The sequence below is a fragment of the Taurulus bubalis genome (assembly GCF_910589615.1).
Source record: "Taurulus bubalis genome assembly, chromosome: 17".
NCBI classification, from domain to species: domain Eukaryota; kingdom Metazoa; phylum Chordata; class Actinopteri; order Perciformes; family Cottidae; genus Taurulus; species Taurulus bubalis.
In genome coordinates, this window is record NC_136605.1 from 7,808,628 (window position 1) to 7,823,417 (window position 14,790).

Here is a 14,790-nt window from a genome sequence, read left to right on the forward strand (position 1 = left end):
TCCCTTTGTCTGGTTCTTCTTCTCCTGATTCACTTTCTCCCCCCTGTGCAGAATTAACAGACTATTAAAACAAGCAGCTATGGGATGTGTGTGTGTGCGTGTGTGTGTGTGTGCATGTGTGTGTGTGTTGGAAATGAAGCGTGATGTCTGTGTGCGTGTGATGAGGAGGCGTCGGCCTAAATGTGTAATCACATAACACAGCTGACCAACGCAGACACACCTGTGGCCCTGCATGAGAGGCTGCATTCAAATGACTGTGTGTGTGTGTGTGTGTGTGTGTGTGTGTGTGTGTGTGTGTGTGTGTGTGTGTGTGTGTGCGCATCTAGTCGTATAAAATGTGGTTTCGTAACATTTCCAGATGTGTTTTTCCCTGTAAGCTGGGATTGAGAGGTTTACTGCTGATTAAATAGCCTACACAACACACACACACGCACACGCACATGCACACGCGCACACACACACACACATGCATACACACACACAACGTATCTTTTTCAGTAGTAGAACATAACAAATAATGCAAATAAACTTAATAGGCCGTGGTCAGTGGCATCCTGTTGTTGCAGTGCAGCCACTGACATCACTGGTGACCATAGCAACGCAGAGAGTTGCCCCAGCAACGATGAGGCACACTAAAATTCAGACAACGTGATGTGGATTAGAGACCTGTAAATCCTTCAAGAATGACCATCTCACACACTCACACACTCACACACACACACACACACACACACACACACACACACACACACACCACACACACACGCACACCCCATTGGCCGCCGTGTGTTCACAGTAACTTATTAACTAATAAAGCAGAACCTTGTTGCCCTCCAGATCTGCATTCATTACCTGAACACACCACCATGTATCCCTCCCTCTCTCTCTCTCTCTCTCTCTCTCTCTCTCTCTCTCTCTCTCTCTCTCTCTCTCTCAGGTTCATGAACTGCAGGGTCCCGGCCAGTAAGCGATACCAGCCCACTGAGTATGAACACGCTGCAAACTGTGCCACACACGGGGTGAGCCCAGCAGACACACTCATACACAGCGTGCTCTCTGTGCTTGCCGAGTCTTGTCGGTTCAGCGAAGCCTACGAAAAGATGGAGAGGATTCCGAGGAATGAGGTTGAATACGGAGGATTTTTTTTGGGGGGGGGGGGCCGTGCCATGGAGGCTATAATCTGTGATTCATCCTGTAGTTTCCTCTAATCTGCTGTAATCCCTGCGCGCTTCCGGCCTCCATCAGAAGAGTGAATGAAACAGACAGAGAGACATGGAAGGAAACGGAGAGGAAACATGTCCGTAATGACTGTAAAGCCTCAAAGGCTCCGGGGGTTTCTGGTTCTTCATTCCATTCATTTATTCATTCATTCACTCAAACAAGGCCATTTCGCAGGGCAGTGAATCTCATAAGCATCAAGTATCATCTTCCCCTTTGATACTGAATCAGCAAAAAGGAGTAGTTAGATGTTTTGGGTTGGATGAGTGCATTGGGTTGGGGGGTAATAATTGGGGTATCAATCTCCTCGTTAAACTCACGGCAAGAACGCACAATTTCTTGAACAGAGGTTGCAGCTGGTTGTTTGTTTTTGCTGGAAAAGAATGTTAACGCATGCCAGGAACACATTTTTAGGACAAATACAATATAATTCTCACACAAGCAAGAAAATCTCCCAAGTAAAATGTGTCTTTCTGATTTTTTTCCTCTAGTTGTGGATCCTTCCCAGTCTGGTGGGCGGGTCTGTGCTCTACTTCCTATCTGTGGACCAATGGCATCGTGTGGCTGCCTGGCTCTATGGGAGCGGGCTCACCGGCCTGTTTGTCACCTCAACACTCTTCCACACCGCTGCCTGGAAAATCAGCCACCTCCGGTGTGTGTGTGTGTGTGTGTGTGTGTGTGTGTGTGTGTGTGTGTGTGTGTGTGTGTGTGTGTGGGGCAGGAAAACGCTGGTGGGGATTTGGCAGATGTGCATGTGTGTGCTGATGTGCTGCTCCGATAGACATTCACATCACACTCAGACATGCAGTTCGTTAATTACGACTGAGCCAGAAGGCCGGGGAGCAAAAACGACAGATGTGGCGTGGTAATGAAAAATAACTTCACATCCACTTCAACTTCACACCCTCAAAAAAATATTATCCACTCACATATTTAACGATCAACTCCTCTGGCGTTTCACACACAGTAGTCTAAAAAGACACAACAAGCAGTGTTTTATGTGTCGAAGGACAGGGTCACGGAGTGTTTGCGTCTGTGTTTTCACAACAACCACATTTGTCTTCTAAAATGTGACACCTGCCATGTACTGAAAAACAAAAAACATCAGTTCCTATGTAACTCAATCCCTTCCTTATGAATGTGTAGAGATTGTTGGTTGTCATGATTTAGAAACAAGCTCTCCCTCTCTGCGTGTAGGATGGTGGAGCGCCGGTTCCACATGTGCGACAGAATGGCCATCTACTTCTTCATCGCGGCCTCCTACTCTCCCTGGTGGGTCACGGGGTTAACGCGCAGCCTGTGTGTGTAGTGTACTCATTGAGATAGTGACCGTCCCGCTGTGTCTCCTCCTCAGGCTGATGCTCAGGGAGCTGGGGCCCTGGGCCTGCCACATGCGCTGGCTGATATGGGTCATGGCGTGTGTGGGGTCCATGTACGTCTTCCTCTTCCACGAGAGGTAACACAGCCGGCCTTTGTGTTTCTCCGGGTGCCCGGTTTGACACAATCCAGACCAAACTGCCGCCCCCCCCCCCCCTTTAAGTGTTTACAGCAAACACCGGGCTGCTGTTTGGAGCAGAAACGATAACACAGAAGATTACACAGAAGACTGGAGGTGTTGTGTTTTTCACGTCGTTTCTGTTTCTACCCGCAGGTACAAGCTGGTCGAGCTGTTTGGATACTTGGCCATGGGGGTCGTCCCTGCTTTGGTCATCCTGTCTATGGTGAGCACGCAATACAAATCCGGCTTCTGAGACAAAAGAGATGGGCTTTCTTCCGCTGCAGCGGGCTTCCTGCTATTGTGTTGCACACTGTCAGTATTTAAAGAACAGAAGCGCATATATATATATATATATATATATATATATATATACATATATATATATATATATATATATATATATACATAGTTACTGAAGCACATAAACATGTTTTAAATTCACCTTCTTACAGGTATAAGATTTTATTTAATTGTAATATATTATACTACAAAAATGATATATATTCTTTATATTTTCTATTGTCTACAAATCCCATGAAAAGACCAAAACCAATAAATCTTTAGTCTGTCTCTTATTTTCTGTGGTTCTCATCCTCAAGCCCATTTATTATGTAAATATTTAAAAAGGAATTAGAAATATAGAATTGTATAATTATTTTTTCTGTCAAAAAGATCATTTATGATGTGAATGTTTATGAATGTTTTTACCCAAACCTCATTGAAACAGGTGTACAGAGACATTTGTTGGGTACTATTTTCTACAGCAGATATATTTATATTTTTGACAAAAAAAGTCTGTGTTCTTTGGGAAACAAAAATGTAAAACACAAAGTATTAACAATTTCAAATTCCTGGGTTAAAACTTACAAGAACTTTGACAAGTTCAGACACTGAAACAACTTCCATAGATGTTTTTATTAGGTTCCAAACATCAAAAGAGTTGGAACATTGCTGATGTTTGGAACCTAATAAATAATAAAGATTATTTTATCATTATTACATGTATTTTGCAATAGCAAAGCACCTTTAAATACATTTTATTGAACGTGCATTTCTATTAGTTTGACATTTATATTCTTTATATTCTTTTACCAAATCTTCACTGTTTGAACCGTTACAGGTGGAGCGTGCAGGTGTGTGTGAACTGGCAGTGGGAGGAGTCTTCTATGTGGTGGGCGCGGCCTTCTTCAAGAGCGACGGCCTCGTCCCCTTCGCCCACGCCATCTGGCATCTTTTCGTGGCTGCAGGCGCATGCTGCCATTATTACGCCATCTGGAGGTACCTGTACTTACCCGGGCCGCCGCTGCAGACGGCGAGGTGACTAGCCGCTCTCACCTGAGAGCATCATCATCATCATCATGACTGACTTGAGAAAAGTGAGTCTAAGTCACGAGACTGTGCTTTGACAACAATTTATCTCCACACCTGGGGGGATGGTGCTGACAGGATCTGGCCGCCAGCTGCAGGTGACATGACATTCTCCACTGGGACCAAACACTCTGACACGTGGAACTAAAAGTTATGTCAACATGCTAATTATAGAGCAGACAGAAAGCAAATACGCCAAAATGGGAAACTATTCCCTTAATCAAACATCACAGAATTTACGCTATACAGTGTGTGACTTCACCTGCTGAACTAGCCTGGGTTAGCCGACTCCACCCTTTCCATATTCCAACCATAAGCGATGTGCGAAAATCTGCCACGAAGGCATTCCTTCACATTGGTGCTAACCCCGACTATATTTTAGTTTAGTCCATTTTGCGCAGCGGCAAAGTATAGAGTTGGCACCTTCGCTTCCACTGGTTTTCATAAACAAAAACACTCATCCTACGCTAAATGCTGTACACTGGCCCTTTAAAAGGCAAATTCAAATGACTCAATATTTTAGTGTTAAACATGTTTTCTACAGTACACCTCGGTTGAGTGTGTCCAATAAGCTCACACTCATAAATGTCTGTTCATGTACACATGTGGTCACGTACTATGCAGCTGGAACGCACTACAACGTCAAACTAAGACGTTGAATTTCGTATAAATTGTAGGTCAGTATTATATTTCGAACACGGCCTTTGACGGCATGAAGCAACCTGCAGACAGACTTGAGGTCTCTCTTATATGAATGAACAGTTGAGCTGCTTTTCTTCCAGGTAAAGGTCGACGGTCGAGGACAACGGGCCTCAGTACAAGTGGTCCATTTGTGATTCTCTTGTGATTTATATTTTGTCTTGAATCCGAAATTCAGCCGGAAAAAAAAAATCAAGTCTAATAATTTACTGTCACATTATTTAAAAGATGAAAAGTCTAATCGAGAGCTTTCTGGGTCACAAGGAGGGTCATGGCTGTATGCTTTGTTTTGTTTAGAAGATGATGATTGAGAGTTTTTTTTTAAGGGATGCATTCTTTCCCTTGAGCCTTTTTCTATCAGCAACAGACTAATTCCCTTTATATCCTCAGAATATGACAGCATTAACACATTTCTATTTACAGTCTTAATTTTTCTATTTCTTCAGCCACTGTATAGATAACACTCGCAGGTTCTCCCAAACCTCAAGTGGTGAAGCCGTTTCTGTTTTTACAGACAAAGGGAGACTTACTCAGGAAGTGAGCTTTTTTTCTTTTAATCAGATGTTCTATTTTGTAAAATTGTATTTTCACTGAATTAAAGAAGAAACACGATATTACATTGGGACTTGTCTGTGTATTTTGTGGTTGCCAAAAATGTTTCATCACATCAAGTGTCAATCAAAAAATTTAATTTATTCACACAGATAATGTGCAAAGATCATACAAGATTCATCAGGATGTCCATTTCATGTCCAATCTCTTTGTACAAATTAAAAATGACAAAGTGTGGTGTGCATGTCAGTGTGTGTGTGTGTGTGTGTATCACTGTGAGTGTGTGTGTGCATCACTGGGAGTGTGTGAGGTTGGTGAGGGCCCGCAGTCGGAGAGGCATGGCCACGTTGGCGTCTCTGTGCCACTGGGGTGTGGTGACAAGTGGGGGCGGGGTCAGGACGCTCTGCGCCACACCGGGAGCCTTCAGCAGCGACCACAACTCCTCACCTCGAGTTACTATGGCAACAAGGTCCTCTTCATCCGAGCACCAGGCAACTGACCCACCTCTGGTTACCGTCCTTAGCTTGGAGAGGAACAGAGACACCCTGAAGTAGAAACAAACGCACAATTACATGACATTACACGTGTGAGTACAAAATAAATAGATATTACAAATGTACGTGTATGGCTGTGACCTGGGTATGAGGTCGTGTGATCGTGACGCCAGCTTAGCCAGAGCGCTCATCAGAGAGGTGACGACTCTTGGGACGGGGCAATCCGCTCCAGGGGGCGGGGCAGATGAAGTGATCTCAAACAGCACCGCCTCCAACGTCTCAAAACAGGAAGTGATGAGCCTCACGGAGCAGCGAGAGTCGCACGACACCGAGAGGTACTCTCCCAGCACCCAGACCTGGAAGCCAAACAAGTTCCATTTCATGTGTTTTTGTTTTGTTTTGTACATATTATTTGTTATATTCCACCGTTTTCCAATACACTGGAAAGGATGCTGAGATTCAAGCAAGATCCACAAACATACACAAGGGGAAAAGTATGATCCTTAAATCCACTCTCCGTCTTATGCAGACACACAAACAGTGTCATTACCACGTGTGTGTAGATTTCTTCTTTGCTGTAGACCTTGGCTGTGGCTCCAGCGAACTCCAGCAGCTCGTTAGACTGGTCCACCACCAGAGACGGGTGGAGCTTGCACAACCTCAGCAGGTGGCAGCTGAACACCCTGCAGACAGAGACAAGGCAAGTGAGGAGATCAGGGTGAAGACATACAGCAGACTAACACTTTAGCTCTACAGAGTACATTTTGGTATACCTGTATATCTCTTTATTGTATTTCGGGATGTTGAGGAGGAGGCTGCTTCTCTCCAGCATCACTTGAACCAAGTGAGCTAAAAGCTTCTCATCAGCTATCTACACATACACAAGATGATTTTATGAGCTGAAACTAAACATCCAAGCATATTAATGCGCAGTAGTTGCAGTCGTAATTAATTGAACGTTTAATCTCTTCACCGCAACGACTGTGTTGAAAAAAATGTGCAACAGCACGGGGACAGTCTGGGCACACTGAACAACTCTCGGCCAATCAGCAGTCTCAGCTAGCAGCTCATGGAGCGTGCTCAGGCGGTTAATCGTGTCACCTGTGCAGCAGGAAAGAAAAGGGATTCAGTTACTTTTCCAGAGCAAAGACCTAAAGGCTGCTGTTACAATACAGTCTTGAAGACACAGTAAATACTTCTGGAGAATTACACTAGTTAAAGTCATGGCTATCTACATCAGATTAAAGCAATTTATTTTAAATATGTATTAATATTATGGAGGAAAAAAAAAACTGTGTGACTGATTACCTGAACCCGCTTCCCCTCGAAGCAGAAAGAGGAAAAGCCCTCGGAGAGATTGGCTTCGAAAAGCATCAAGCGACAGGAGGCCACGCCCTCCTGGCTCAGAGATGGGCAAACAAGTTGACCTGCAGCACACACACACACACACACACACACACACACACACACACACACACACACACACACACACAGTCAAATCAGTCTGTTCGGTAGTTTGGACTTTAAAAAATAATTTATTTTGAAGAGCGTTTTGGAGCACCTGACTTGCAAGACCAGCGTGGCAGACAGACAGGGAAGGTCCAGCAGAGTGTGGAGAAGCTCCACTGCAGTTCCAGCTGTCACCAGAGAAGGCAGCAGATCCACAAAGTCATCCACCACCGCTGGGCTGTCCCATGCTAAGAACTACAGAAACAGACGGATGAAAGAGCAGAAAGCCTGTGTATCCCTCACGCGGTACTACATGTACTCCTCACCAGCCCTCAGAAGGTGTGTGTAGAGTCAAAGCGATCTCTATATCTCTGTATGGAGGCGTCTTCACAGGTTTTTACCTTCAGCAGGTTTGGGAAGGAGTGGGAGTACTGTGGCACTCGGAGCTGTAGGCTCTCAAGGTTCAGTCGAAGGAAGCGTAGCAACTCGTGTGCCAGGAATTGGTTGTTGAACAGCTCAGCAGGGAATCGGCCAAAAACCAGCTTCCACACACACTCACAATCCACTGCAGCCATCTCGCCTACATAGGGACAAGTACGCCGTTAAAACCTTTTAAATGCTTTTGTTGTTAGTGAATCGAACGACTGAACTGTCGGCATGAAATAACTAATGCTCGGATCCATATTCCTGCTTGTGCATGGATGTGATTTGCCGTGACTACACACCGTGGTTGAGGTAGAACTGAGCTATGGGCAGCAGGACCCTGGCAAACGACAGGTCTGAGCTGAGCCGACCGAAGAGCGCCTTAATGCACGGGAACGTCCGGTAGACCAGCGAGGCGTCCTCCCCACACACACAGTCGAGGATACACACCGCCTCCACCAGACACTAAGAGAGGAAACATGACAGACGCAATAAAGGCACCAGTATAAAATCTGCTTTCCAATAATGCTTGGATTAAGAGAAAAACGTGAGGTCTGTGTTTTTACTGTTTTTCATCTTTTTACTCTATTTCAACATTATTTTCCTACATTTCACACAATAACGTTTTGCTCGTGTATAAATGAGATGAAATAGTATTCAGCCGTTACATGTGTAGATGTGCAGTGAATTGGTAATAGAGTAGGGACAGAAGAGACTGCAATATTGAGACACGGCACAATTTTACACTTTTAAACCGATTATTATTGCTAATGTACTGGAAGTGAGAAGAATACACCAAACAGAAAACTATTCAAGATGTTTTCTTTCCCCCTTGATATAAGCAAAGTTCAGTTTGTCTCAATACACGGTGTTTGAAATGGATTAGCACTCTTTGACAGGATGATTAGGACACGTGGGCCGCTGAGGTGGAGCTTTGTTTGTACCAGAAACTGAACCTGTGTGTGTGTGTGTGTGTGTGTGTGTGTGTGTGTGTGTGTGTGTGTCTATTCCAATAGTCCTAATAATCAATACACAGACTCACCGCTTTCTGCAGGTCTGTATCTGTCTTCTTGTGTGCCTCTGAGATGAAAAGAAAAATAAACATTACGACTATTCAGACTTACACGGAGTAAGATATAATGAACTGATACTAAAGAATGCAAGACAACCTCATTTGTTACCTCCTTTTCTCTCCCACAACACACTTTAACGGCCACACACTCACTGCGGTCGCTTTGTTCGATGAGGCGTTGGCAGTACTGGAAGGCCTTCTCTCTCAGACGCTCCTTTGGAGGCAGCAACCGGCTGGAGGAGGAGGTCGCTGAAACCATGGAAACCACTGATCCGTCCACCTCCGACCGGTCATCTGCAACGCGGGAGATCAGGAGTGAGAGGTCGCGACTCAAAAACCTTCTGAGAGAAATGAGGATTCAAACATCTGTTATCCGAATGTGAACAGAGAACAGGTGTTAAAGCGATTCAAAAGGTTTTTGCTTTTAGTGGTAAATCACAACCAATGCCTTGATTTACAGAAAGCAAAACAACTTAAATCAAGAGGGACTTCTCATTTTAGCCACCAGGAATACTTAATTTAGTGACTAGTTTTGTAATATAACCAGAAACTTTGTTTGTTGTTATAGAAGAAAACTCCACCGGGCCCCGTTAAACTGTTTAGATCAGAGATAAGTAGAAAGGTTTAAAGACAGTTAATCGGTTAATTCAGTTAATCATTGCCACATCCCTCTAGAAAGAAGAGAAACAGTTGGAAATATACCACGGCATCGAAAAGGTCCCAAATCAACCAGAATTAATAAAAATTGCATATCCAAATGGATACACTGTACTTTGATTGAATTATACATAAAGATTAAAGACCAAGAACTCACAGAAGAGTCGAGCGCAAACAATCAAACGGGCAGAATCAGATTTATTCCTCATAGTACACACTTTACCACAAAAACATGTGATGTATGTTTAAGCAGAGTAATATGCGTGAGAGTCCACAGAGTAGTTTATTAGTCATTCATCCCCATGATTCAGCCACGATTAGGAGCTCAGCAGGAGGTTAAAGGAAGAATAAAAAAAAACAGTGAAAGAGTTGTTAAGAAGTCACAGATCAGGATCGACTTGTTAGATCAGGTGTGAGTCATGACCATGTCAGGGGTCGTGAGGTGACCTGTGCCACCCCGAAAGTTAAAAGATGTTCAGCTGACGTGCAGCTTGTTGGAAGCACGCACACGCGCATGCAGGGCAGGTCCACGAACCTCGCATGTCTTACCATTGGAAAAGGAGTGGGAGAGGGAGAGCGAGAGGCTGAGCTGCAGCCTGTTTGCTGGAGCTGATGAGGGATATGAACGATGCTTTGAGACTGACGCTCCTTGTATGTTCTCTGTAGCCATGACATGAAGCAAAGAGCCTCTCTAGCAGCGGGAGGCAAACGGTTGTGTTTTTCTTTTATTTATTTTGTATTGGTGGGAAGGTCATACCAGTGTCAGCTGTGTTGTTGCCATTGGAAACAGAGTGGTAGGTGAGGAGCCAATGGCGAAGCATGGAAAAGGAGTAGACGTTCATCCACTGGTCCTCTGTGAAGCCCTGGCCCACACACAGCACAGTGAAGAAGTCGCCCGACACCGTCCCATCCAGCTCTGCTGTCGGTACCGGCTGATAAACAAACAGATACAAAGATAAACAACAGAAAGTAATGTCTGTATATTCTCCACTTTTTACATTAGTGAAAGAGTTGAAAGCATATGCAGGATATGAGTGGATTGCTCACCTGTCGTGACCTGGGCCCTGTGAAGAACCCTCCTGAGGGAGCACCGCCTCCCTGAGTGATGCTAGCATAACGCAACCAATCAACAAGTCTTTTACTCAGGAGGGTCACGTGATCTGTAAGTCAGGTGGAGGGAAGGACAGAGGATGCTGATTTATGTGCGTGTGGAATTGGCTCGATCACTGATTGGATTGCCTTTTAACTTTCTATTTGAACTTTGCCCCACTCTCAGTCTGTTACCTTCAGTGAGGCACTCTGGGCTGTGTGTGAGAACGGCGTTGAGGATCGGCAGGGTGTGTGTGAGCGAGTTGGCCGGACCCTCCGGCTGTCGGCTTTCCAGACTGCGGAGGAGCTGAGCGCAGAGTGACGATAGATCAGCTCTGGATCCAGCCTGTTGGGGTTTAAGTTTGCGGGACGGAGATTGGGTCATTTGAAAATAACACAAGCTCCTTCTTCATGTGTTAATGTGTTAAAGTGTACTGAATCTACAAACAGGGTTTGTCTGTGTGTCTTTATGTATTTTCACTGAGTCCAAACAATTTTATTCTAAACTGATTTACCTTAACACACAAACCAAAACAACCCATGTTACATTTTACTCTTGTAACTTATAGAAAAAGTTGTTGTTGAAGGATTTTCACAAAATCAACAACTATTGTCTGATTGGCCAACACCAATTTAAGATGCAACAAAAAGCTTCTTAAAATCGCATATATTTCTCAAAATAATCATGATTGAAGCTGGAAAAAACAACAACATATACATTCCTGCACACCTGTGAGAGCAGCAGGGCAGCAGCATGACTGTTCAGTTGAAGCAAGTTCTCCTGGTTGTAGTTCACTTCCTGGCCAGATGGGGGCAGTGTCTCTCTGAGCACAGCTGAGCCCAGCACCTGAAACTGCTCCGCAGGTGACGAGAGGAGGGCTTTAACTCTCTTGTGAAGCTCTGGGGGCAACCTTTGATCGGGAGACATGTAGCAGACATGTGTTCACGAATCACAGCTCACACTGAATATTAAAAGAGTTTGGACCCCAAGAATAAGAAGATTGAAGTTTGTGCTTGCCGACTGAGGGCAGGTAAGATCACCACAGACAGTAAATGTGGAGAGAGGGAAGGTAGATTGAAAGGAATGAGGTCAGGAAGGGGACTGGACTTGTGTGTGTGTGGGTCGGTGGAGCTCTTACGTCCTGGTGTACTTGGTAGCAGAGAGTATGAGGTGCAGCCTCTGCAGGGAGTCGACGGCCTCGTGTCCGAGCTCCTTCCCGTGGAGCAGCTTCCCCAATCTGCTTTGAAACTTCTGCAGCTCAGACTCCTGAATTTCTCTAGAAAGGACACACACAAAGCAACTGGTTTTGTCTCTTCAAATATGTATTATTTATTGAATAGATAGATACTTAATTCATCCCCAAGGTGGAATTAGTGTGTCACAATAGCAGCAAGTTATATTTTTAAGACATCAAAAGACACAAAAAAAGACATCAAATAAAAGATACTCAATATATACAACAAAACAGCAGAGCGTATTCATTTAGGAAATTAAACAATAAAGAAAGGGCAAAAATTAAAAGTATGTTCAGTGTATATATGTATGTACAGTGACTAACTAAACAACAGAAGTGGTTGCAAGGGCTGTTGATGTTGAATCAGTTAACTTTATTGAAGAAATTGCACTTTCTTGATTCTTGTTGTTCTGAGTTTGTACTCATGGTTGAATTGCACTTATTGTAAGTCGCTTTGGATAAAAGCGTCAGCAAAATGAAATGAAATGTAATGTTGACGGAGGATCTGGCCAGATGTGATTTATTATAGTCTAATAGCAGTGGGCAGGAATGTTCTCCTGTATCGGTCTTTGTGACATTTATAATATATCAAATATTGCTTAAACATCTCACCATCTAATTATTGACAATATTAAATCAACTCCGTATTTGGTCATTAATCACCCCTTTAACGTGACGTCGTTTAGTTGTGCAAAGTAACAGAAATACACAATGACATGAACACAACAGTTAAACTCAACACTTTATTCTGACAATTTACAGTGAATTACGTTTAAATACAAGAAAAACAACAGACGCCATAATGGAATTACTTGTGAGCCGTCATACTGGTGATAAACAGCTGTTAAAGTAACACCACGTGAACAGAAACATTAAAAGTGTAAGTAATAAAACGAAGCGTAGTGGGGTTTTAACAGGCGACCTAGCTTTAGCCTCGTTAGCTCAGGAGAGGAAACGCTGACGCGAGGCGAACTGAAGGCGGCGGAGGAAGTCATATTTATTGTATTTTGTTCTTACCTTGCCTGTTTAATTAAACTCTCCGAACTGTGAGAGTACATTTTGAGAGAAAGTCGCGCATTCCTCTGCTCTTTCTGTGCTCAGCGAAAGGTAAACAGTGCGCTCGCTAATCGCGTCCTGAAGGAATCACATGACCGTCACGTTGGTTCCGCCTTCACTGAGGGAAGTGATGGCGGTCCAGCTGCAACTCACTCACACGTAATATCATACGCCATAAATCACAGTGCACGTAAAGCCACAATCTACAGTCAATGATTGTTTGAACAACAACCTGTTTTTTTGTCTCACTTCTAGGAAGTATTAGTTAACAGTCTTCAATATATTAATTGCCTAAAAATTATATTAAACACGTGCATTTTACTGTTATGCAAATTATCCCCCATGTAGCATTTTTTTTTTCATCCTATGAGGACCAAACAGGTGGCTTTAGTATGTCAACCCTCACCGATACTGGAGGAATAACACACTTTACAGGTGTTCTTTCTGCACACGGTTTTCCAAACGTCATCAAAACGCTACAGAAACAGACTATTTTTAGACAATTAGAATTTAGTCTTTCTTTTGATACAGGTTACCACATTTTTACTCCGGATTTAATCCACGTGCCTTGTAATTAAAACAAATAAAAGATCTCTCCACTGTAAATAATCAGATTTTTACTTAGACTTTTTATTTACAGAATAGCAATGGCATTTTCTTACTAAGTAATACTAAAATCTAAAAAATAACCCATTACATTTTAAAGTCCTGTCACTACAGCTGTGCGATGGAGTATACATCTGCATATTTGCATGAACTGGAAATACTGAAGTGAAGTATAATTGTATGCTACTTTAGTATTATTATCACTAATTCCATGTTGCAAGAAATGCAATGCGTATGAAGAAGTAAACCATGATGTCAGATGGAAACCTTTATCATATGAACAAGAGACACTTGATAAGACACTGACCAGTTATACACTTATTATAAGCGGTCCCCGTGCGACTGAATGAATACACGTCCACACGGCCACCGTACCTGAAGACGGACGCGCACACAAAGTGAGACAGGTTGCAGAAGTTGAGGGTGCGCTCTTCCTCACCTCTGCAGAAAACTTGTTATTTCCATCCGAGCTCACACCGCCCGCCTCTCTCTCTCTCTCTCTCTCTCTCTCTCTCTCTCTCTCTCTCTCTCTCTCTCTCTCTCTCATATTCTCTCTCTCCGTGTCTTTCTGCCACACAGTGAGTCGGTGCCACAGCTCCATGCGCTCATCACTTACTTTGAAAGTGCCCTCTCTTTTGAATAAATGGAGACAACTTAAGCCTCTGGGATTCATGGTTAATCAACCGTTTTAAAACAAACAAACAACAAAACAACATAAACAAACAGACTACCACACCTCGGCCGAGTTTTACTTCCCTTCAACTCTTTGGACAACTCTCCGCTGCATCTCAGGTAGGCAAAACACCTCTCATTTATAGAATATAACTCTCTCTTTTCTTTTTCTTTTTTATGCATTTAAGTTCAGTGTTGATCAATTCAGAAATAATGACATCTATTAGAAAGGTGGCCGAAGTAATATTAGCTACATCCCGTATCACCGCAGCGGGGACAGCTTGTCTGTGTGTGTGTGTGTGTGTGTGTGTGTGTGTGTGTGTGTGTGTGTGTGTGTGTGTGTGTGTGTGTGTGTGTGTGTGTGTGTCCAAAAAATAAGTCACTTTGACTTGTGTTTTGGACAGATGTTGGACAGATATTAAAGGATAACTTTAATAATAACTTGAATAAGTTTGTCCCTTAACAGATGCCCAAACCACTTATTGATACTGGGATTTTTTTTTGCACTTCTGTCTGTCTGAATGTTGTTTATTGACCGGATCCCCGTCGTTTATTTAAGCTGTCACTGACATCTTCTTGGCTTAAATGAAGGCATGTATTAATCTGGTAACACAATAGCTGACGTTCTGTCATTATCGGGCCATTATCTCCCATCATCCAAATATTTGGGATTCCAATAGAGACGCAGAAGACAAAGGGATC

The 14,790-nt window shown here is 43.5% G+C and overlaps 2 protein-coding genes across 2 annotated transcripts in view; one reads left to right on the top strand and one right to left on the bottom strand.

The window, feature by feature from the left end:
• The window catches only part of LOC306749428 (monocyte to macrophage differentiation factor 2-like), a gene marked incomplete at both ends in the record, with an annotated part of 6,252 nt that extends 2,215 nt beyond the window's left edge, over positions 1–4,037 (top strand). The window contains 6 exons of the mRNA XM_079232721.1: positions 938–1,019; positions 1,710–1,870; positions 2,416–2,490; positions 2,573–2,674; positions 2,870–2,939; positions 3,837–4,037. Coding sequence (XP_079088847.1) covers positions 938–1,019; positions 1,710–1,870; positions 2,416–2,490; positions 2,573–2,674; positions 2,870–2,939; positions 3,837–4,037 — 691 coding nt within the window. The remainder of the gene's footprint in view (positions 1–937; positions 1,020–1,709; positions 1,871–2,415; positions 2,491–2,572; positions 2,675–2,869; positions 2,940–3,836) is intronic.
• A 1,420-nt stretch (positions 4,038–5,457) lies between these two features.
• ap5z1 (adaptor related protein complex 5 subunit zeta 1) lies at positions 5,458–12,829 on the bottom strand. Its single transcript, XM_079232783.1, has 18 exons — positions 12,772–12,829; positions 11,659–11,796; positions 11,250–11,430; positions 10,715–10,865; positions 10,478–10,590; positions 10,188–10,362; positions 9,980–10,039; positions 8,927–9,067; positions 8,744–8,781; positions 8,004–8,166; positions 7,680–7,858; positions 7,391–7,533; positions 7,138–7,256; positions 6,803–6,930; positions 6,603–6,700; positions 6,380–6,512; positions 5,971–6,185; positions 5,458–5,880 (listed from the first exon to the last, which is right to left on the bottom strand). Exons 1-18 carry the CDS (start codon positions 12,810–12,812, stop codon positions 5,628–5,630), a joined length of 2,469 nt encoding a protein of 822 aa, XP_079088909.1. The 5' UTR covers positions 12,813–12,829; the 3' UTR covers positions 5,458–5,627.
• Between the last annotated feature and the right edge of the window lie 1,961 nt (positions 12,830–14,790).

What these genes read in the sequence shown, in the direction of transcription:
- ap5z1 (XM_079232783.1), bottom strand. Translation starts at nt 12,812, where the DNA reads ATGTACTCTCACAGTTCGGAGAGTTTAATTAAACAGGCAAG. An exon ending in CTGCCCTGCTGCTCTCACAG is followed by an intron (nt 10,866 to 11,249) that starts GTGTGCAGGAAT and finishes AAACCCCAACAG; the next exon opens with GCTGGATCCAGAGCTGATCT. An exon ending in TCACACGACCTCATACCCAG is followed by an intron (nt 5,881 to 5,970) that starts GTCACAGCCATA and finishes TTTCTACTTCAG; the next exon opens with GGTGTCTCTGTTCCTCTCCA.